General features: G+C 39.7%; 1 protein-coding gene across 4 annotated transcripts in view; it reads right to left on the reverse strand.

Moving 5' to 3' along the window:
* Positions 1 to 15,757: 15,757 nt before the first annotated feature.
* PMS1 (PMS1 homolog 1, mismatch repair system component) overlaps positions 15,758 to 25,678 on the reverse strand; it is a 90,815-nt gene continuing 80,894 nt past the window's right edge. For all 4 annotated transcript variants that reach the window (XM_002749560.7, XM_035304246.3, XM_035304245.3 and 1 more), the window contains 2 exons: positions 20,723 to 20,883; positions 15,758 to 16,106 (listed from right to left, as the gene is read on the reverse strand). In XM_002749560.7, coding sequence (XP_002749606.3) covers positions 15,942 to 16,106; positions 20,723 to 20,883 — 326 coding nt within the window. In that variant the 3' untranslated portion in view covers positions 15,758 to 15,941. The remainder of the gene's footprint in view (positions 16,107 to 20,722; positions 20,884 to 25,678) is intronic.

Below are 25,678 nucleotides of genomic sequence, written 5' to 3' on the forward strand. Positions count from 1 at the left end.
CTGATAAGCAACTTCAGCAAAGTCTCAGGATATAAAATCAATGTGCACAAATCACAAGCATTCGTCTACACCAATAACAGACTTAAAGAAAGCCAAATCAAGAACGAACTGCCATTCACAATTGCTACAAAAGAATGAAATACCTTGGAATACAACTCACAAGGAATGTAAGGGACCTCTTCAAGAAGAACTACAAACCACTGCTCAACGAAATCAGAGAGGACACAAACAGATGCAGAAACATTCCATGTTCATGGTTAGGAAGAACTAATATCGTGAAAATGGCTATACTGCCCAAAGTAATTTACAGAATCAATGCTATCCCCATCAAGCTACCATTGACTTTCTTCACAGAACTGGAAAAAACCACCATGAACTTCATATGGAACCAAAAGAGAGCCCGCATAGCCAAGTCAATTCTAAGCAAAAAGAACACAGCGGGGGGCATCACACTACCGGATTTCAAACTATACTACAAGGCTACAGTAATCAAAACAGCATGGTACTGGTACCAAAACAGAGATACAGACCAATGGAACAAAGCAGAGGCACCGGAGGCAACACAACATATCTACAACTATACAATCTTTGATAAACCTGACAAAAACAAGCAAGGGGGAAAGGATTCCCTGTTTAACAAATGGTGTTGGGAAAACTGGCTACCCATGTGCAGAAAGCAGAAACTGGACCCCTTCCTGACACCTTACACTAAAATTAACTCCAGATGGATTAAAGACTTAAACATAAGACCTGGCACAATAAAAACCCTAGAAGGAAATCTAGGTAAAACTATCCAGGACATAGGAGTAGGCAAGGACTTCATGAACAAAACACCAAAAGCATTGGCAACAAAAGCCAAAATAGACAAATGGGACCTAATCAAACTCCACAGCTTCTGCACGGCAAAAGAAACAGTCACTAGAGTGGATCGGCCACTAACAGAATGGGAAAACATTTTTGCAGTCTACCCATCTGAGAAAGGCCTGATATCCAGAATTTACAAAGAACTCAAACAGATTTACAGGAAAAAAACAAACAAGCCCATTCAAAAGTGGGCAAAGGATATGAACAGATACTTTACGAAAGAAGACATATATGAGGCCAACAATCATATGAAAAAATGCTCATCGTCACTGGTCATCAGAGAGCTGCAAATCAAAACCACTTTGAGATATCATCTCACGCCCGTTAGAATGGCGATCATTAAAAAATCTGGAGACAACAGATGCTGGAGAGGATGTGGAGAAAAAGGAACACTTTTACACTGTTGGTGGGAGTATAAATTAGTTCAACCATTGTGGAAGACAGTGTGGCGATTCCTCAAGGCCTTAGAAATAGAAATTCCATTTGACCCAGCAATCCCATTACTGGGTATATATCCAAAAGACTATAAATCGTTCTACTACAAGGACACATGTACACGAATGTTCATTGCAGCACTGTTTACAATAGCAAAGACCTGGAATCAACCAAAATGCCCATTGATAATGGACTGGATTGGAAAAATGTGGCACATATACACCATGGAATATTATGCAGCAATCAGAAATGATGAGTTTGTGTCGTTTGTAGGGACATGGATGAATCTGGAGAACATCATCCTCAGCAAACTGACACAAGAACAGAAAATGAAACACTGCATATTCTCACTCATAGGCGGGTGATGAAAAATGAGAACACATGGACACAGAAAGGGGAGTACTAAACACTGGGGTCTATTGGGGGGAAAAGGGGAGAGTCAGTGGGAGGTGGAGGTGGGGAGGGATAGCCTGGGGAGAAATGCCAAATGTGGGTGAAGGGGAGAAGGAAAGCAAAGCACACTTCCCTGTGTGTTCCTACACAACTGTCTTGCATGCTCTGCTCATGTGCCCCAAAACCTAAAATCCAATAAAAAATTAAAAAAAAAAAAAAGAAAAGAAAATGAGACTTATTTCAAACATAAGAAACATTATATTGTTTACATAATGATATATTAACTTTTCTATATAATTTTAGTTTTCTATATATTCCAATGGTAATGTAGTAATAAATAATATTATGTAATACTATATAAGAGGAAAACTAAAAGTAGAAGCAGAATTATATAAATAAAATGTAATTGCCTGTTATGGTAATGAGAAGAGAGAGATCAGATGAGGTGATCCGAGAAGAAACAAGTCTAAAATTGATTAGCTATTTTCAGGCATTATTGAAACTTAGTGAGCTCAGTGAGATTTAGTTCTTGTTTCTAATTCAGTAATAAACAAGATTTTATTTGAGGATGCCCAAAAGAGGTAGATGTCAATTCTACCTGTGGAAGATATAAGTAAAATAGAAAAACAACTTCAGATATCCATTCTATAAGAAAGAAGCATAAGATCAGGGAGATTAAACTGAATGTTACTTCATAAATGTGCTATAAAGAAAATTATTTTGATCTATACTTTAGCAGCAAAGTTCATTTACCTTTCAAAGATTCTGTGTCTAAGTATCTGATATTAGAAGTATTCATTCTGTTCTTCTAAGTTATGAATGTAACACTAACTTTTATTTTTAAAAGCAGCATCTAAAGACATTCTTGGTCTATTACCTAATGTACAAAGGATATATATTTGACAAACAGATTTTCAGAGATAATTGTTTTTATTGAACCCAGACCCTTCCACCAGTGTCCATCCAGTATAATGTGGCCATAATTATATACCATTACACTAATGGTAGTATAATTTATGCAGAGAAATGAAAATTGAGTCACCTGCAATGCCTATGATACCTTGAAAATATATATATATATATAGTCATCTCTTGGTATGCAATGGGGGTTGGTTCCAGGACCAGTCCACATACCAGATACCAAAACCCACAGATGCTAAAGTCCTTTATAATAAAATGGCAGCCGGGCATGGTGGCTCACACCCGTAATGCTAGAACTTTAGGAGGCTGAGGTGGACAGTTCACAAGTTCAGGAGATCGAGACCTTCCTGGCTAACATGTGAAACCCTGTCTCTACTAAAATACAAAAAGAATGAGCTGGGACTACTATGCACCTGTAGTCCCAGTTACTCAAGAGACTGAAGCAGGAGAATCACTTGAACCTGGGAGGCAGAGGTTACAGTGAGCCGAGATCACGCCACTGTACTCCAGCCTGGTGACAGAGCAAAACTCTGTCTCAAAAAATAAAATAAATAGCATAGTATTTTCATATAACGTATGTACATACTCCCATATAGTTTAAGTCATCTCTAGATTAATTATAATGCCTATTACAATGTAAGCTATGTAAATAGTTTTTATACTTAATTTTTTATTTGGATTTTTTATTGTTTTATTATTTTTTATTGCATTTTTTCCCCAAAAGTTTTCATTTGCAGTTAGTTGGACTCACAAATGCAGAACCCATGTTTAGGGAGGGCCAGCTGTACATACAAAAGTAAGCACAAGGGTAGCTGGCAAGATGGCCAAATAGGAATAGCTCCAGTCTGCAGCTCCCAGCAAGATCAATGCAGAAGGCAGCTGAGGTACCCTGTAATCTCAATGGGACTAATTAGAAAGTGGGTGCAGCCCATGGATGGGGAGCTGAAGCAGGGTGGGGTGTTGCCTCACCTGGGAAGTGCAAGGGCTTGGGTAACTCTCCCCCCAGCCAAGGGAAGCCATGAGGGGCTGTGTCTTCAGGGATGGTGCACTCCGGCCCAGATGCAAAGACTGCTTTTCCCACAGTCTTTACAACCCACAGACCAGGAGATTTCCTTGGGTGCCCAAGCCACCAGGGCCCTGGGTTTCAAGCACAAATATGGGAGGCCATTTGGGCAGACACCAAGCTAGCTTCAGGAGTTATTTTCATACCCCAGTGGACTTGGAACATCAGTGAGACAGAAACCTTCACTCCCTTGGACAAGGAACTGAAGCCAGGGAGCTAAGTGGTCTAGCTCAGTAGATGCCACCTCCATGGAGCCCAACAAGCTAAGATGCACTGGCTTGAAATTCTCACTGCCAGCACAGCAGTCTGAAGTTGACCTGGACACTCAAGCCTGATGGGGGTAAGGGTATCCACCATTACTGAGGCTTGAGTAGGTGGTTTTCCCCTCACAGTGTAAACAAAGCGCTGGGAAGTTCAAACTAGGCAGAGCCCACTGAAGCTTGGCAAAGCCACTGTAGCCAGACTTCCTCCCTAGATTCCTTGTCTCTGGGCAGGGCATCTCTAAAGAAAGGCAGCAGCCCCAGTCAGGGGACTATAGACAAAATTCCCATCTCCCTGGAGGAAGGGGTTGCTATGGGTGCAGCTTCAGCAGACTTAAACATTCCTGCTGGCTGGCTCTGAAGAGAACAGTGAATCTCCCAGCACAGCGCTTCAGACTGTCTTCTTAAGTGGGTCTCTGACCCTGTGCCTCCTGACCTCCCAGGAGGGGCAAAGAGACACCTTATACAAAATAGCTCCAGGTGGCATCTGGTGGGTGCCCATATGGGACGAAGCTTCCAGAGGAAGGAACAGGCAGCAATATTTGCTCTTCGGTGGCCTCTGCTGGTGATAGCCAGGCAAACAGGGTCTGGAGTGGGCCTCCAGCAAACTCCAGCCGACTTGCCGCAGAGAGGCCTGACTGTTAGAAGTAAAACTAACAAACAGAAAGGAATAGCATCAGCGTCAACAAAAAGGACATCCATACAGAAACCCCATCCGAAGGTCACCAACATCAAAGACCAAAGGTAGATAAATCCATGAAGATGAGGAAAAACCAGCACAAAAAGGCTGAAAATTCCAAAAACCTAAACACCTCTTCTCCAAAGGATCACAACTCCTCACCAGCAAGAGAACAAAACCAGAAGAAGAATGAGTTTGACAAATTGATAGAATTAGGTTTCAGAAGGTGGGTAATAACAAACTCCTCTGAGCTAAAGGAGCCTGTACTAACCCGAAGCAAGGAAGCTAAGAACCTGGAATAAAGGTTAGAGGAATTGCTAACTAGAGTAACCAGTTTAGAGAAGAACATAAATGACCTGATGGAGCTGAAAAAAACCAGCACAAAAAACATAGCTAAAAAACACACTTTTGTATGTGAAGCATACACAAGTATCAAATAGCCAAATGGCCCAAGTGGAAGAAAGGATGAGAGATTGAAGATTAACTTAATGAAATAAAGCATAAACACAAAGTTAGAGAAAAAAGTATGAAAAGGAACAAACGAAGCCTCCAAGAAATATGGAAATATGTGAAAAGACCAAACCTACATTTGATTGGTGTACCTGAAAGTGATGGGGAGAATGGAATCAAGTTGAAAAACACTCTTCAGGATATTATCCAGGAGAATTTCCCCAACATAGCAAGACAGGCCAAATTCTAATTCAGGAAATACAGAGAACACCACAAAGATACTCCTCGAGAAGAGCAACCCCAAGACACCTAATTGTCAGATTCACCAAGGTTGAAATGAAGGAAAAAAATGTTAAGGGCAGCCAGAGAGAAAGGTTGGGTTACCCACAAAGGGAAGCCCATCAGACTAACAGTGGATCTTTCTGCAGAAACCCTAGAGGCAAGAAGAGAGTGGGAGCCCATGTTCAACATCCTTAAAGAATTTTCAACCCAGAATTTCATATCCATCCAAACTAAGCTTCATAAGCAAAGGAGAAATAAAGTCCTTTACACACAAGCAAATACTGAGAGATTTTTGTCACCAACAGGCCTGCCTTACTAGAGCTCTTGAAGGAAGCACTACATATAGAAAGGAAAAATTGGTACCAGCCACTGCAAAAACATACCAAATTGTAAAGACCACCAACACTATGAAGAAACTGCATTAACTAATAGGCAAAATAACCTCTTAGCATCTAAAGGAAGGATCAAATTCACACATAACAATATTGACCTTATCTAAATGAGCTAAATGCCCCAATTAAAAGATATAGACAGGCAAATTGGATAAACTGTCAAGATCCATCGTTGTGCTATATCAGGAGCCCCATCTCACATGCAAAGACATAAATAGGCTCAAAATAAAGGGATGGAGGAATATTTACCAAGCAAATGAAAAGAAAAAAAAAAAGCAGGGGTTGCAATTCTAGTCTCTGACAAAACAGACTTTAAACCAACACAGATCAAAAAAAAAAAAAAAAAAAAAAGAAGGAGCACCCAGATTCAAAAAGCAAGTTCTTAGAGACCTACAAAGAGGCTTCAACTCCCACACAATAATGGTGGAAGACTTTAACTCTCCGTTGTCAATATTAGACAGATCAACGAGACAGAAAATTAACAAAGATATTCAAGACTTGCACTCAGCTCTGGAACAAGGTCTACAGAACTCTCCACCCCAAATCAACAGAATATACATTCTTCTTAGCACCACATCACACTTATTCTAAAATTGACCATATAATTGGAAGTAAAACACTCCTCAGCAAATACAAAAGAACGGAAATCATAACAGTGTGTCAGACCACAGTGCAATCAAATTAGAACTCAGGATTAAGAAACTCACTCAAAACTGCACAACTACATGGAAACTGAAAAACCTGCTCCTGAATGACTACTGGGTACATAGTGAAATTAAGGCAGAAATAAATAAATTCTTTAAAACCAATGAGAACAAAGACACAAAATACCAGAATCTCTGGGACACAGCTAAAGCAGTGTTTAGAAGGAAATTTATGGCACTAAATGCCCACAGGAGAAAGCAGAAAAGATCAAAAATCAACACCCTAACATCACAATTAAAAGAACTTGAGAAGCAAGAGCAAATAAAATCAAAAGCTAGTAGAAGACAAGAAATAACTAAGATCAGAGCAGTACTGAAGGAGATAGAGACACAAAAAAATCTTCAAGAAATCAATGAATCCAGGAGCTGGTTTTTTGAAAGATTAACAATATATATAGATTACTATCCAGTCTAAAAAAGAAGAAAAGAGAGAAGAATCAAATAGACACCATAAAAAAAAAAAGATAACACCACTGGTCCCATAGAAATACAAACTACTATCAGATAATATTATAAACACCTTTATGCAAATAAACTAGAAAATTTAGAAGAAATGAATAAATTCCTGGATGCATACACACTCCCAAGTCTATAGCAGGAAGAAGTCAAATTCCTGAATAGACCAATAACAAGGTTTGAAATTGAGGCAGGAATTAATAGCCTATCCACCAAAAAAAGCCCAGGACCAGACGGATTCATAGCCAAATTCTACCAAAAGTACAAAGAGGAGCTGGTACCATTTCTTCTGAAACTATTCCAAATAATAGAAAAAGAGGGATTCCTCTTTAACTCATTTAGACCAGCATCATCCTGACACCAAAATCTGGCAAAGACTCAACAAAAAAATGTAATTTCAGGCCAACATCCCTGATGAACATTAACGTGAAAATCTTCAACAAAATACCGGCAAACCAAATCCAGCAGCACATCAAAAAGCTTATCTACCACAATCAAGTTGGCTTCATCCATGGGATGCAAGGCTGGTTCAACATACACAAGTCTATAAGCATAATCCACCACATAAACAGAACCAAAGACAAAAAACATGTGATTATCTCAATAGATGCAGAGAAGGCCTTCGACAACAGCCCTTCATGCTAAAAACTCTCAATAACTAGGTATTGATGAAACATATCTCATAATAGTAAGAGCTATTTATGACACACTGACAGCCAATATCATACTGAATGGGTAAAAACTGGAAGCATTCCCTTTGAAAATTGGCACAAGACAATGATGCCCTGTCTCACCACTCCTATTCAACATAGTATTGGAAGTTCTGGCCAGGGCAATCAGGCAAGAAAAAGAAATAAATGGTATTCACATAGGAAGAGAGGAAGTCAAATTGTCTCTATTTGCAGATGACATGATTATATATTTAGAAAACCCCATTGTCTCAGCCCAAAATCTCCTTAAGCTGATAAGCAACTTCAGCAAAGTCTCAGGATACAAAATCAATGTGCAAAAATCACAAGCATTCCTATATACAAATAACAGACTTAAAGAGAGCCAAATCATGAGTGAACTCCCAATGCAACCTCACAATTGCTACAAAGAGAATAAAATACCTAGGAATACAACTAACAGGGGATGTGAAAGACCTCTTCAAGGAGAACTACAAACCACTGCTCAAGGAAATAAGAGAGGACACAAACAAATGGAAAAACATTCCATGCTCATAGGTAGGAAGAATCAATATTGTGAAAATGGCCATACTGTCCAAACTAATTTATAGATTCAGTGCTATCCCCATCAAGCTACCATGACTTTCTTCACAGATTTAGAAAAAAGCTACTTTAAATTTCATATGGAACCAATAAAGAGCCCAAATACCCCAGACAATCCTAAGCAAAAAGAACAAAGCTGAGGCATCATGCTACCTGACTTCACACTATACTACAAGGCTACAATAACCAAAACCAGCATGATACTGGTACCAAAACAGATAAATAGACCAATGGAACAGAACAGAAATAATGCCACACAGCTACAACCATCTGATCATTGACAAACATGACAAAAACAAGCAATGGGGAAATGATTTCCTATTTAAAAAATGGTGTTGGGAAAACTGGCTAGCCACGTGCAGAAAGTTGAAACTGGATCCCTTCCTTACACCTTATATGCAAATTAACTCAAGATGGATTAAAGACTTGAACATAAGACCTAAAACCATAAAAACCCTAGAAAAATACCCAGACAATACCATTCAGGACATAGGCATAGGCAAAAGCTTTATGACTAAAACACCAAAAGCAATGGCAACAAAAGCCAGAATTGACAAATGGGATCTAATTAAACTAAAGAGCTTCTGCACAGCAAAAGAAACTATCATCAGAGTGAACAAGCAACCTACAGAATTGGAGAAAATTTTTGCAACCTATCTATCTGACAAAGGATAATAGCCAGAATCTACAAGGAACTTGAACAAATTTATAAGAAAAAAACAACCCCATCTAAAAGTAGCCAAGGGATATGAACAGACACTTCTTAGAAGAAGACATTTATGCAATCAACAAAGATGTAAAAAAGCTCATCATCACTGGTGATTAGAAAAAAAACAAATCAAAACCACAATGAGATACCATCTCATGCAAGTTAGAATGGCAGTCATTAAAAAGTCAGGAAGCAACAGATGCTGGAGAGGATGTGGAGAAATTGAAACGCTTTTACACTGTTGGTGGGAGTGTAAATTAGTTCAACCATTGTGGAAGACAGTATGGTGATTCCTCAAGGATCTAGATCCAGAAATACTGTTTTACCCAGAAATTCCATTACTAATACCCCCAAAGGATTAAAAGAAATTCCATTACCAATACACCCAAAGGACTAAAAATCATTCTACTATAAAGACACGTACACACATATGTTTAGTGCCACACCATTCACAATAGCAAAGACTTGGAACCAACCCAAATACCCATCAAAAATAGACCGTATAAAGAAAATGTTGCACATATAAACCATGGAATATTATGCAGCCATAAAAAAGGATGAGTTCATGTCCTTTGCAGTAACATGGATAAAGCTGGAAACCATCATTCTCAGCAAACTAACACAGGAACAGAAAACCAAACACCACACATTCTCTCTCATAAGTGGGAGCTGAATAGTGAGAACACATGGGCACAGGGAGGAGAACATCACACACTGGGGCCTGTCAGGGTGTAGGAAGCTAGGGGAGGGATAGCATTAGGAAAAGTATCACATAGGTGACTGGTTGATGGATGCAGCAAACCACCATGGCCCGTGTATATACCTATTTAACAAACATGCAGGTTCTGCACATGTATCCCAGAACTTAAAGAATAATTTTTAAAAAAGCAATTAAAAAAGAAAAAGCAAGCACAAGTCCTGTTGCATTTATCTCCACTTGTCTCTTTTCTTCCCTCCAGTTTCCAGGGCCATTGCCTTAATTCATGCATTTTTTGTGTGTGTGCTCTACTGCAACAGGCCTCTAACTGGACTTGAGTTTCTCCCTCACACCTTGCTGCCACAGTTCTGAATGTTTCACCTCTACTACCTCTCTCCTTTTGTTCCCTATGTCTAGAATGCCTTCTTTCACTTCTAATTAAAAAACAAATAAGAAAACCTTCCCAGACCTCATTGCTGACCTCAAATGCACTTTTCTTCATGAAGCTGATCACCTTACTGATGAAGGAGTTTGATACAGCGATTTCATGTCCAACTAACACAAGGTGGAAGAAGTCTGCTCCTCTCCTCTTTAGTTTAAAAGATTTAACGAAAAAGTGAGCTAGTTCAGAGGCATTTAAATATGTTTAATAGTAGACATAAGTAATGGAAAAGAGGTTGCTCCAAATCCTGCTGCTGACAATCAAAAAAAAAAAAAAAGGAAGAAACAAAATAACAGAATGTTAGAGATGACTGTGTACTTGTAGATCAAGAAGTTCAGCATCTTAATTTCAGAGATGAAGAAATGGATGTCTAGAACAGCATAGTCAGGTTGAGATCTTCTAAGTCTTGGTTTGTTTTTTGTCTGGCAGATTTTAGTAAAAGTCAGTAAGAAATATGGGCTTATAGAAATGAACTTGAGATTGTTAGGGGAATTTTGATACATGAGATAGGGCAGTGGTTCTCCCTGTGTGGCTCCCCCACAAGTAGCATTAACATCATCTTGAAACTTGCTAGAAATGAAATTTTCAGTCCCACCCCAGATCCTCAAGATTAGGAATTGTGGACATGGTGTCTAACAATCAGTACTTAATAAGAACCTCCAGGTGATTCTGATGTATGCTCAAGGTTGCTAACCACTGGGACAGAATTTTCAAAAGCCAGTGAAAATATCTCTACATTAATTTGTAGTGTTTTAAGGAAGAATAAAAGTTGTGACCAAAAATCAAGTAAGCAGAGAAAACCTCAGAGAGCAGTTATGAGAGTCCAATAGTGTGTTGCTAGTGTGAAAGAAAAATAAATCTTGGGACCCCAAAAATAAGCCAAGGAAAAAGTCAAGCCAAGAACTATAATACATCAGACAAACCTGCCTCCTATTTTATTCCTAAATAAGATAGCTGCAAATATCTTAAAAAGCTACAAACCTCCCTCATATTTTGCCCACAATCCTTGTGGGCCTCAAGATCTTTCCCCTAAAACAGTTCTGTTGAATTTCACCCTGGCAATGTAAACTGATAGCTTATCCTAACAGGTGTCAGATAGAAAATCATCCCTCTTCTCACCTGAGACAAATGCCTGATTGCTTCCTCTGTCCTACTGCTTATATAAAAATGGAGATTCACTGAGCCAGACTAAGTTGCATATTCAATGAAAGGCTGATCAAGGGCTCAAAATAATGCAACCTTTTGTCTCTTACCTACCTTGACCTGGAAGCCCCTTGCTTGGGGTTGTCCTGCCTTTCTGGACTGAACCAATGTACATCTTACGCCTATTGATTGATGTCTCATGTCTCCCTAAAATGTATAAAAGCAATCTGTGCCTTGACCACTTTTGGGCACATGTCCTAAGGACCTTCTGAGGCTATGTCATGAGCAAGTCCTTAACCTAGGCAAAATAAACTTACTAAATTGATTGAGATCTGTTCTCAGATACTTTTGGGTTCATACTAGTTATTACTGGAAACAGTGAAGAAGGCTTTAAAAATAAAACTTACAAAGTTTAGGTGAGATTAAACAAAAGTTCTAGAATAAAGCTGTGAACCCTGAAAATCTGTGACAGGTCTCAATTAATTTAGAATGAATGCCACTTTCTGACAGACCCAGGAGCCCCTAGTTTATCTTGGAACCTCAGAGAGGAATTCACCCAACTCATAGGCATTTGATGATACAAATCCATGGCTGGGCTTAGCTTTAAAAAATTTTTATCTGAGATTCCTTCTATGGAATAAAATTCCATCAAAGTCAATTTAAAATCCTATGTAAAAACAGATCATTATTTTTGCTGCACTGTATACAAATAATCAGGACAAGTATAATAAAATGAATCAGTTCTACCGTGATTTGTCTTTAATAAAATGGGAAACTGTAGAAAAATTATGTTTCAAAAGCTACAGTACAAACTTCTAAATTTATTGAGACCTACCTCAGATGCTTTTTGGTTTACAAGAGTTAAATCTATTTTTGATTTTCAGTGTAGACTCAAGCCCAAGTTTATTTAGTGGCTCCTCCTCCCTCCTGCCCCCCTCCAAAAAAAAGCTGTAGGACAAACATAAGATGAAAATAAAACAGGTAATAATTTGGAGAGGGAAAAATAGCTCCTATTTACATTTTTAGTTGAGAAATACAGGCTGTGTTGGGTTGAGTTGCAATTCCTACAACTTGAGCCACAAAATCTGGAAACTATCACAGAGAATCCTATAGCTAATGAAAGTAACAAAAATCCATTCATCTGAATACAGGCCTAATATTTTTCAGTATGTTAAATATCTAAAACCTCTTAGGCCTGGCTGGACCATGGATGGCTACCTTCCCAGCAAAATGTCCATCCAGGCCGGGCACGGTGGCTCAAGCCTGTAATCCCAGCACTTTGGGAGGCCAAGGCGGGTGGATCACGAGGTCAAGAGATCGAGACCATCCTGGTCAATATGGTGAAACCCCGTCTCTACTAAAAATACAAAAAATTAGCTGGGCATGGTGGCGCGTGCCTGTAATGCCAGCTACTCAGGAGGCTGAGGCAGAATTGCTTGAACCCAGGAGGCGGAGGTTGCGGTGAGCCGAGATCGCGCCATTGCACTCCAGCCTGGGTAACAAGAGCGAAACTCCGTCTCAAAAAAAAAAAAAAATGTCCATCCAATGTGGAGAAATAGGAATGCTTTTACACTGTTGGTGGGAGTGTACCTTAGTTCAACCATTGTGGAAGACAGTGTGGTGATTCCTCAAGGATCCAGAAATAGAAATACTATTTGACCCAGCAATCCCATTACTGGGTACATACCCAGAGGATTATAAATCATACTCTTATAAAGACACACATACACATCTGTGCATAGCGGCACTGTTCACAATAGTAAAGACTTGGAACTGACCCAAATGCCCATCAGTGATAGACTGGATAAAGAAAATGTGGAATACTATGCAGCCATAAAAAATGAGTTCATGTCCCTTGCAGTCACATGGATGAAGCTGGAAACCATCATTTTCAGCAAACTGACACAAGAGCAGAAAACAAAACACCACATGTTCACTCATAAGTGGGTGTTGAACAATGAGAACACATGGACATAGGGGGGTGAACATCAGACACCGGGACCTTCGGGATGGTGGCTAGGGGAGGGATAGCAAGGGGTGGGGGGCTAGGAGAGGGATAGCATTAGGAGAAATACCTAGTGTAGATGACGGGGTGATGGATGCAGCAAACCACCATGGCATGTGTATACCTATGTAACAAACCTGCACGTTCTGCATATGTACCCCAGAACTTAAAGTATAATAATAACAATACAATTTTTAAAAAGGAAAAAAAGAGAACGCTATCAAAATCAGTTCTGCAGGCAAGCAAAAAAAAAAAAAAAAAAGTGCATCCAAGAGGGTCCTGAAAGCTTCACTTCCATATGACTTTGGGTCAGCCCTGTGGCTATAGCCAAGGCTGGGATCCTAAGCAACACAATTGGGTCTAAAGAGCACTTTGGAACTCACATCTTAAGAGTCCTTCCCCAGGCCAAGGGCTCTAGCAACCCAGATTAAAGAGGCAAATGGGTAACTTGGAGTGAGGCTTTCCTTTTCCTTCGGATCTCCTCGCCTCGCCCTTAATTCCAGGTAAGCGTCCCAGCCCGCAGCGGCCCTTACCTCCATCCTGGGAACCAGCGATTCCCCGTGGCCGCCCCCAGCTCCAGCCATTTCGTCCCGCGGGTGGTGCTGGGGCTGTTGCAAAGACCTGTGGAGGACGGGAGCGCTGCGGGTGATTCCGGGCTTCCGCGTGGTTGCTGGGCTGCCCTCGGCCTCGTGAACCAAGATTGGTCCGTGGGGCGACGCTAGACCCTCACCTGAAGCCAATTCCTGTTCTGGAAAAAGCAGCTGACTCACGCCCAGCTGCTACTCCAGTCACCATTAGAAAAACGTGGCCAGGCGCCGTTCCTGGCGCCTGTAATCACCACACTTTGGGAGGATTGAGAAGGGCGAATTGCTTGAGGTCTTGAGTTCCAGACCAGCCTGTCCAACATGGTGAAACTCCATCTCTAACAAAAATACAAAAATTATCTGAACGTGGTGGCAGATTCCTGTTATCCTAGCTATTCGGAGGCTGATGCAGGAGAATCGCTTGAAGCTGGGAGGCGGAGGTTGCAGTGAGCCGAGATCGCCCCACTGCACTCTAGCGTGGGTGACAAAGCGGGACTCTGTCATCAAGGAAAAAAAGTTGCACCCCAAGGTTGATTTACTCCAGCAGTCGTTAAAGTGGTGTCAGGAAGTGTTTAATAGTCCCCAAATACCTATGCTTTGTTGACGGAAATAACCGTTTAGGGCCCATTTCTCATGGCAGGCAGTATAACGGTGGTTAAGAACAAGAGCTCTGGGATTAGAATCTCAACAGTACCTACAATTTTAAATTCTTTGTGAACATTAAATGAGATAATCCAAGGTAAGTGCTTAACCTATCTAGCAAATAGGTGGTAAATACCTACTGCCATTCCTACCAACCTGCTTTGGCACAATTCAGAACTGGTAGGAAAAAATGTTCCTTCATCTACAAGATAGTTGTGGGATAGTCTGTTTTGGTACAGACTATATTGATTAAAAAATGAGTCGTTTTACTTAGGGCAAATGCAAATGTATGATGCAAATTTCATCTTTTGATAGCCTCTCTTCCCTCAGTTTCCCCAGTTAATTTAAAATGATTACTCCCAGCAAGCTCTCCACATTTATAAAAGGGATAATGGAGAGTTGGGGGAAGCAGGATTTTGGGTCATGCAAAACAGGATGATGTTGCCAGAAGAAAAGGCAAAATCCAGATTTCACAATTTGTACTTCTTAACATAAGGATCTTAGGAATTTAAAGATGATCTTTGAAAATTATGGGAGATGATGTGAGTGTGGAGGCATCGTATCCAGTATAACATATCTTACTTTACACAACAAATGTACTCATTAAAAATCATGTTTCAACTTTTTGTAAAGGGATTTTGGTGTACTGTGGGACCTGGTTTTTTGAAGGGGCATATGTACCATAAATATTTTCATCTAATGGCCTGGTATGGTGGCTCATACCTGTAATCCCAGCACTTTGGGAGGCCGAGGTGGGGGGATCACCTAAGGTCAGGAGTGAGACCAGCCTGGCCAACATGGTGAAACCCCATCTCTACTAAAAATACAAAAATTATCCAGGCATGGTGGTGGGCAGCTGTAATCCCAGTTACTTGGGAGGGTAAGGCAGGAGAATCACTGGGAGGTGGAGGTTGTAGTGAGCCAAGACCGTGCCACTGCACTCCAGGCTGGATGACAAGAGTGAGACTCCGTCTCAAAAAACAAATCACCTAAATTTTCTGTTAAAAATCTAGTTCTTCCAATGTTCTCTGACAAATGTTGACCCCAAAATCCAATAATTACCAAATAACAAAGAGATAGCAACATCTAACCTGTTACTCCCTAAATGGAGGTTAATGGAAAGATTTCTGGTTTTTTCTCCTTCCTCTGAACTTCATTTTTTCATTTTCTCCCACTCTGTCTCTCCATCGTAGTTTAAGAAATATTGACACTGTTTATCAGATACGCTAGTATATGTGATGTTTTGATTTCTCCCTGCACAGAACGGACCTAGTAAATCAACCACCCAGGAATACTACCTATTTTCCAATTCTGAGACTATAACTCGTAATTATTATGATGGCTGGTTCTTAAGAATAAAATGAATAGTTTATAATAGTTTATTTATGCTTTCCACAGTACTTGGAACTTTTTTCAATATACAAACAAGTCAGTGAATCCTCATTTAAAAAATAACCATATGATGCATAATACAAAGATAAAACCGGACTCATACTGTTTTATGACAGAACCAATTTCAATGGTAACTAATCTTCTTAAACATATTTAATCATGTAGTTTCTGGAAGATAGGTTAAATGATGAAAAAATGGACGACCATGAACACATCCTTTAATTTCATTTCCAAACTGGTGCTTCATTCTGTAGATAATGTCTTGGATGTCTTCTTTTGATAAGTACATGGGTAATTGTCTGGATAGACGCACTGCTTCTCCCTGTCCAAAAGGAAAGTCATACATTTTACCATGATATATCCTGAAGCAGAAAACATATTATCCTGACAAGAAGGAATACAGAATATTGATTATTTTCATCTTATTATGAATTAACACAACAAATATTTTTTAAGCATCAACTATGTTGTCAGCTCTGAGGATGTAGTGGTGAACCAAAAAACAAGACCCCTGCTCTTGTCAAATTCACATTCTAGTGCAGAGAAATAGGAAACGGACAAAAGAACATCTTAGTCAATAACTAATGCACAAAATTAAACTGGGCCAAATGATAGAGTAATTGTAGAGTTGGAAAAAGATTACTTGAGGAGATGGCTTTAAGCTTGAATTTATAAATGGAACCAGGATGGATGTGGGGTGACTCAGGCCTGTAATTTCAACACTTAGGGAGACGAAGGCAGGAAAATTGCTTGAGACCAGGAGTTTGAGACTAGCCTGGACAACACAGTGAGACCCAGTCTGTATGGAAAAAAAAAAAAAGCTGGGCATGGTGGCATATGCCTGTAGTCCCAGCTACTTAGGAGGCTGAGGCAGGAGGATCACTTGAGCCTGAAGGTCAAGACGGCAGTGAGGTGGGATCATGCTACTGCATTCTAGCTTTTAAGCAAGACCTTGTCTCAAAATAAATAAGAAACCTTGATGCAAAGATCATGGGGAAAGAAAAGCATCTCAGGCAGACAGAACAGAAAGAACCAAATGTTCAGTGTGGGTGCAACATAGTTGTTAAAAGAGAAAAACAAGAAAAGGAAATTAGGCAGTGGCTAGATCACCCTCTAGGACAGGGTAAGAAATTGGTGTTTTGATCTGAATGACTAGGCAAGTAACCAGACAGCATCTAAGCAAAAACCTGATATTTCACATTTTAAAACAATCACTCTGACTGCTGTGGGTTGAGGCAAGTGCTTTGAAGTAGGCAGGTTAAGAAAAGCAGCAAGGAGTCTCGCAGGCAACCACTGCAGTCCTGGTGAGAGGTTTTGACTAGTGTCATGGTAACCTAGAGGGAGGAGGGGTATAAAGATTCCTGGCATGAGCTGGAGGTAGAATCAAGAAGACTCCCTGATGGATTGGTTATGAGGGATGCAGAATCAAGGATCATGTCCATATTTTTGGTATGGTGATGCTGTTTTCTGAGGAAAGGAGAACTGAGGGTCTGGGGATAAGATAGTGTTAGCAAAGCTGGCTTCTTTTAAGATTTTTAAAAACTGCTGTACTTCAAAGATCTTGAGTCCTAACATTCTTTTTAACAACTCACCCCTCTTCTTTCCAACCATCCTATTCCTTTATTTCAACTAAACATGTTTTCCTTCACTTTGACCTTTAATCTTGCCGATCCCTCCTTATTCTCCTGACCTACTAGCACCCTTGTGTCATCTTTCCTTAAAGGTAGGAATAGTGAGTAAGACATTAAGGATGCTCGCTTGAGCAACCTGCATTCTTTTTACATTCTTACTAGAATCTAATTTATCTTTATACCCATCTAGGGTCTAATACAGTTTCTTATATACAATGTGTTCGAGCTTCCTTCCCTCACTTACCTCTTGTTCTTCCACCATATCTAACTTGCTAATCTCTACCCTTGGACCAATTCTGAGCACGGTTGGGAGTCACAAAACTCTTCTGGCTGGACCCAACACAAATGTTAACTTTTATGAGCCCTCACTGACACCTGGAAATCTTACTCCTCTCTAAGTAACCTACAGATCTTATTTTCAGATCTTTGTTACTGTACTAAAATTACAAATGCCTTCTCACAACCCCTCCACTCTCAGCAGGTAACTTCTACTCTTTCACCACATATATCAACATGACGTCTCTCAAGTTCACCTAAAATTCCACAGGTTCTAATGATTAAGAAAATTTTTTTAAATTTTACATACAAATATTTTCATTTTTCACTCTTGATTCAGAGAGTTTCTACTTTCTAAACCTTACATTCATATCCTATCTTCTCTCCTCCCTTTTTGGGAACATTTCCTCTGCAATTTTTTTTTTTTTTTTGAGACAGAGTCTCACTCTATTGCACAGGCTGGTGTTGCAATGTGTGTTCTTAGCTCACTGCAATTCCCTCCTCCTGGGTTCAAGCAATTCTCATGCCTCACTCAGCCTCCTGAGTAGCTGGGATTACAGCTGTGCACCACACGCCTGGCTAATTTCTGGTAGAGACGGGGTTTCACCATTTGACCAGGCTAGTCTCAAACGACTGATCTCAGGTGATTTGCCCACCTCAGCATCCCAAAGTGCTGGGATTACAGGCATAAGCCACTGCATCTGGCCTCCTCTGCAATTTTTTATTGTCAGTCTTACACCAATTCAATACAAACATGCCAAACATACTCTTTCCTTCCTTTCACTATCATGTGGCTTGCTGCCTACCTTCCGACTACTGCTCCACTCTTTAACCACTGGCAAATGTCTTCTATTCTTACTACAGCAGACCCTTGAATAACACTGGTTTTAATTGTGTGGGTCCACTTATACATGGATTTTTTTTCCAACCCCAACTGTGATAGAAAATACAGTATCATGGGATGCAAAATCCATATAGCTGGAGGAATTTTTCATATATGTGGGCTCTGCAGGGCTGACTGCAAGACTTGAGTATGCTTGGATTTTAGTATCCACAGGTGGTGCTGGAACCAATCCCGAGTATACAGAAGGACAATTGTACTTTGCCATTATGGTTCTCTTCAATGTTATCACTTCCATCTAGCAGCCATATCTGATAGTCTTCTATACAGAACGTGATACTGCTTATGTTTAAAATTAGTTCCTTCCTTGACTTTTTTTTTTTTTTGAGATGGAGTTTTGCTCTTGTTATCCAGGCTGGAGTGCAATGGCGCGATCTCGGCTCACCGCAACCTACGCCTCCTGGGTTCAGGCAATTCTCCTGCCTCAGCCTCCTGAGTAGCTGGGATTACAGGCACGCACCACCGTGCCCAGCTAATTTTTTGTATTTTTAGTAGAGACGGGGTTTCACCATGATGACGAGGATGGTCTTGATCTCTTGACCTTGTGATCCACCCGCCTCAGCCTCCCAAAGTGCTGGGATTACAGGCGTGACCCACCGCGCCCGGCCCCTTCCTTGACTTTTATATCCACTCTTCTCTTGGTTCTCCTTTCACTTTCCTATCTTTCTCTCTGATTCATCCTATTGACCTTAAATAGAAGCATCCCTGTGGTTTAAGTTCTCTCCTTTTTTTCCAGGCCATTTTTCTTAACACTCATACCACTAGGGCCTTAATACACTGAAAGGTAAAGTATTAGCAAACAAATATTTAAAACCAGTCCCAATTACCTTTTTACTGTTATTTCTGAAATCTTATTTCTCCCCACAGGGTTCTTCACCACAGAAAACACTATCCACAACTCCCTCAACCTTTAAGGTTCATACTAACTCTTTCACAAGAGTATATTCCCTTGAAGTCTCTAGAAATTATCAATGTTAAGCTACCCCCACAAAAGGCTGGGAATTCCCACGGGACAAAGCTCCTAAAGGATTCACAGAACATTACTGAATACATACTTCAGAAGGGGTAACAGGCAGACTTTCCTGTTAAGGAAGTCTGACCTTCAGAAACAGCAGGCACACTATCAACTGTAAACAAAAATAACTCATTTTTAAAAAGGGAGAAAAACTTCATTAGAATTCACATTTGTATTTTAAATAATACCAGTCAATCTTGAGGGATATCTACAACAAGATATAGATATAGATGCAAACATTATGTCTTCCTGCTACTATCTTATACTTGGACATTTTAAAGTTTATAACCTTCCTTAATCCTTTTATTTATTTTTTTAACCCATTGTTACATTTCTCATTTATGATGAACACTGTCACAAAAATGAAAATTTCTACTTATTCAACAATTCAGATCTTTCACTTTCCTTCCCTTCTATTGCTCTTGATGAGATCAGGACTTAGAATTATATTACAATACTTTTTAGACAACTATATGCTATAAAGGCAGAATTATTTTGAATCCCATCTAAGGGGATTATTCACAATTTTTTTTTAAAAGAACTTCACTGCAAAACATCTCATTCATAAGGGTTTTCTTCACGTACCCAAGAAATGTTATGGTAAGAATTCACGATAGAGTTTACCACAGTCAGTCTATGATGGAAAACTTTTAATGAAGTGTTTTTTTAATAGTGTTCTTCTTGCAAATACATAATAAAACTTACAGAAAATATTTTACTATTTGGAAATAATTTACTATTTTAAGAAATAAGTATCTTAAAGTCTGGCCAATCTATAATACCTCTATACATAGAATTAGCAGTGGTCCCCAAGCTTTTGGCACCAGGGACCAGTTTCACAGAAGACAGTTTTTCCACAAATGGCAAATGGGGATGGTTTCAGGAAACTGTTTCACAAGATGTGCACAACCTAGAACCCTCGCATGCACACTTCACAATGGGGTTTGTGCTCCTAGTGAATCTAGTGTTGCCACTGATCTGACAGGAGGTGGAGCTCAGGTGGTGATGCCCACTGGCAGGTCGCTCACCTCCTGCTATGTTGCCTGGTTCCTAACAGGCATGGCCAGGAGTTGGGATCCCTGTATATAACAACATATGTATAAAATAATGCATACCTCTAAATAACTTATCACTTTGCGAGGTCTACATTCATAAACTTCCTTTGCATTTTTGTTTAAGATAGCATTAAGAATTTCTTTTAAATCTGCTATTCCATAGAATGGGAGACAATTAGCCATTCCTTCTATTTCCATGTAATTTTCGGTAATTGAAACTCCTGAAAGAAAACAATGCACATAGTTCAGTTTATATTCCAGAACATGTCCATTAAAAAGAAAAATTGCTGTTAAAACAATTTAGTGAACACTCATTAGATTTTAATATAGTCAGGACAAAGTTTTGTTCCATAGTCGGAGAACAAATCATAATTTCCCATAGGACTTCACATTGAGAGGTGCAGTGAGCTCACTGACAACACATGTGCTTTATATAATTTAATTTAATCCCAGTTATTGCTGTTCTGTTCCTTACATTTGTTTAGATCATTTCTTGCTTTGGAGAGAAAATGGAGACCCAGGATATTTATTAAAATAAAACCGGTTTAAGTGTTTTAACAACTGCTGCTCTTCAAATTCTACCGTACCATTTTAATATCTAAAGGCCTGAATTATTTCTGTGATTTTAACTTACAAATTATAAAAAGTCACACAGTAATTTATTAACATATTACTAATTAGAAGAAAATACTAATGTTGTTCAAAATATTTTACCAGGACAATGTATAAAAAAACTGACATGTTGGCCAGGAGTGGTGGCTCACGCCTGTAATCCCAGCACTTTGGGAGGCTGAGGTGGGTGGATCACGAGGTCAAGAGATCGAGACCATCCTCGTCAACATGGTGAAACCCCGTCTCTACTAAAAATACAAAAAATTAGCTGGGCACGGTGGTGCGTGCCTGTAATCCCAGCTACTCAGGAGGCTGAGGCAGGAGAATTGCCTGAACCCAGGAGGCGGAGGTTGCGGTGAGCCGAGATCGTGCCATTGCACTCCAGCCTGGGTAACAAGAGTGAAACTCTGTCTCAAAAAAAAAAAAAAAAAAAAAACTGACATGTTAACTGTTACTTAAATTACTCTTTGTGATTAAAATAAAACTAAATGACTGGGCACAGTGGCTCACACCTGCAATTGCAGCACTTTGGGAGGCCAAGGCAGGTGAATCACATCAGGAGTTCAAGACCAGCCTGGCCAACATGGTGAGATCCCATCTCTACCAAAAATACAAAAAAAATTAGCTGGGTGTGGTGGTATGTTCCTGCAGTCCCAGCTGCTTGGGAGGCTGAGATGGGAGGATCACTTAATTCAAAAGGCAGAGGTGCAGTGAGCTGAGACTGTGCCGCTGCACTCCAGCCTGGGCGACAGAGCAAGACTCTGTCTCAAAAAATAAAAACTAAAAACTAGCTACAGGATTGGATGCAAAACTGGGTACATATCCACAACAGCACATATTTCAAAGCATCAGATTTGGCTTTAGAATGCATGTTTTTTGAAAATAGCAAAGATTTGTCTTCTTTGGCTGTATCTGTGCAACAGTGTTCTTTCATGAAGTCTACATAATGCTACCTGGAATTAAAGGCAAAGGGACAGCCCAATCTTGGATAAGTAGTAGCCATCAATGGATTAATTTTTTTAAAAAAGACACGTGATGTAACTTGAAGAGTTCCAAATCCTGAGACTTCAATCATCCAATCCGTTACCTGTTCCTAATTTCAGACTAGATCCTTGACTAGTCTGGTCATGGCAGGTGCAATGGTGGCAGACTACAGAGACGGTATCCTAACATTTTTCCCAGAGAACAACTGGAGAATAATATATAATACTGTATTATCAAGCGTTACAGGATGAGATACAGAGTTCAATGAAGGAAGATGATATGATTTAGATGTGTGTCCTTTCCAAATCTCATGTCGAAATGTGACCTCTACAGTTAGAAGTGCACCTAGTGGGAGGTGCTTGGGTCATAGGGGCAGATCCACCATGAATGGCTTGGTGCCATCCCCATGGGAATGAGTGAGGTCTCTGTGGTAGTTCACACAAGAGCTGGTTGTTTAAAAGAGCCTGGCATCGCTCTCTTGCTCCCTCTTTTGCCATGTGACATGCTGGCTCTTCGTCCCCTTCTGCATGAATGTAAGCTTCCTCAGACCCTTACCAGAAGCAGATGCCAGCACTACGCTTCATGTACAGCTTGCAGAACCACAAGCCAAATAAACCTCATTTCTTTATATATTACCTAGTCTCAGGTATTCTTTTGTAGCAACACAAACGAACTAACACAGAAAATTAGTACTGAGGAGTGGGGCATTACTATAAAGATAACTGAAGATTTAGAAGTAGTTTTGGGGCTGGGTAAGAGCAGAGGCTGGAAAAGTTTGAGAGCTCAGAAGATGACACGAAGATAAGGGAAAGTTTGGAACTTCTTAGAAACTGGTCAAATGGTTTTGACTAAAATGCTGATAGAAATATGGACAGTGAAAAGGCTGATAAAGTCTCAGATGATATTTAGGAATTTATGGGGCACTGGAGTAAATGTCACCCTTTTTACATCTCCAAAAGGATTTTGGCTGCACTGTATCCATACCCTAGTGCAAGCCTGTCCAATCTGTGGCCCATGGGCCACATACGGCTCAGAACGGCTTTGAATGTGGCCCAACACAAATTTGTAAATTTTCTTAAAACATTATGAGAGTTTTGTTGTAATTTTTTTTAAAGCTCACGAGCTACTGTTAGTGTTAGTGTATTTTATATGTGGCCCAAGACAATTCTTCTAGTGTGGGCCAGGGAAGCCAAAAGACTGGATACCTCTGCCCTTAGGATCTGTGGAAGTTTGAACTTAAGAGTGATGACCTAGGCCATCACTATTTCATTTGGCTATCTAGTGAAAGAATTTCTAAGCAGCAAATCATTCAAGAAGTGGCATGGCTGCCATCAGATATGGGAGCAAAGAAATGACTTAAACTTGGAACTTGCATGTAAAAAAAAAGCAGATGCCAGCACTATGCTTCGTGTACAGCTTGCAGAACCACGAGCCAAATAAAATTATTTTCTTTATAAAGCAGGCTGCTTGCGGTCATTTTTTTTAGTCTCAGGTCTACCTGAGTCTTACACAGTCTCAGGGATTCCTTTATAGCAACACAAACAGACTAAAAGTGGAGACAAAGTGAGTTTGAGCAACAGGGGGAATGTAAATGGAACTCAAAACTGTGTGTGGATAGGCAAAGAAGTAGTAGCGGAATATTCTAGTTCCCTTTTACCTATAGATATGAAAATTTCCAAAAATATCAGTCTAAGTGACTTTTCACTATTGGTAGTCCTAAATCTTTTACAGTATAATTAGAATGAAAAGTCTAATAGTAACTACATTTGCTCTGGAAAATTACACATTTCACAGAATTACTAGTGGAAATGGGTAAGAAGTATCTGGCAACAAACAAGGAAATTGAGCAATATTTTTACTTCTGTGTTTGCAAAATTCAGATATGGAAAAGTTAGAGACATTTGGAACAATAACCTTTGAAAAGTTTCCATAAAATACTGTGAAATGCGTACAAATTTTCAGGGAAAATATATCAAATGAGTAAATGGTTTGACCAGTTTTCACTTCCTAAAATATGGAATTCTTATTTATGCAAGACAGAAAGCTATTCCCATTAGCATGTAAAGTTCTTAGGGTCACACTGAGAATCTTCTCTCTCAAAGCCAGATGTATTCCTTCTCTTTCAAATGCTTTTATCCTTATCCAAAAATGTATTGTGACTACAGGCAAACTGTTGACTCAAAGTTAGTGTAATACAACAATACTCTCACAAGATAGGATTGTTAAGAAAATACAACTTATTTTTTTTTAAATGAAAAAACAAAGAAATGAAGAAAGAAAACCTAAGTGTCTTTAACTTGCTCTGTTATTGACAAGGAAAAAAATGCTGATGTGAATTTAAGTAAAGTTAATTCCAATCAAATAAAGTCAGTTTGCAGGTGACTTAATCATTTTTGCATCTTTGATACTATTGAAAGTATGAGGCATTCAATAAGATTTTAAAAATACTATCTAAAATCTAAGAGCTGAAAGCATCTGTCAGATATAAACTTACCGGGCAGCTCAAAAATAAATATGCTTTTGGAATTGAGTGGGAGGTAAGAAAGAACAGCTATTCTTAAAACAACAACCACCACCTGCTGTTTCACATCTTTTATTTTTTGACATAGTCTCACTCTGTTGCCCAGGCTGGCATGCAGTGGCATGATCTTGGCTCACTGCAACCTCCGCCTCTTGGGTTCAAGCGATTCTCCTGCCTCAGCTCCTGAGTAGCTGGGATCATAGGTGCTCGCCATCACATCTGGTTGATTTTTGTATTTTTTAGTAGAGACAGGGTTTCGCCACATTGGCCAGGCTAGTCTTGAACCCCTGACCTCAGGTGATACACCCACCTCAGCCTCCCAAGTGCTAGGATTGCAGGCGTGAGCTGCCATGCCCAGCCTGTTTAATATCATTCATGAAAAAACTGGTACTTGCCAACAACACCATATAGCTAATTAGAAAAACAGATTAAGTCAATAAAACAAACACACCCACCTATCCCTTGCTTCAAATAAATTCACTTCACATAAATTTTAAGATGCCAGGGACCCTGAGGAAGAAATATTTCTAGGAAGACTAAATGACTGCAAGTCTGCTAAAGGGGGCTGAAGGATGGTAAGAAAAGAGACTATGTGGGCATCTCCCATTGCCAAGTACCATGCTCACTGATTTAACTGTTACCTTGGTTAATGCTCACAAATACTTCACGGAATAAATATCTAAATTTTGACATGAAGGCAATATAATAAATGAGTTAACAGCTAGGCTCTAAAGGCAGATTGCCTAGGTTCAAATCCTGGTTCTACCAATAACTGTGTCCCTTTGAGCAAACTTAACTTCTTGTGCCTTGATTTTTCCATCTGTAAAACGGTGACAGTAATAGAACCTACTTTACAGGGATATTAGGGAGATTAAATTAATGCACTTAATACTTAGAAT

This window comes from Callithrix jacchus, chromosome 6 (genome assembly GCF_049354715.1).
Source record: "Callithrix jacchus isolate 240 chromosome 6, calJac240_pri, whole genome shotgun sequence".
NCBI classification, from domain to species: Eukaryota; Metazoa; Chordata; class Mammalia; order Primates; family Cebidae; genus Callithrix; species Callithrix jacchus.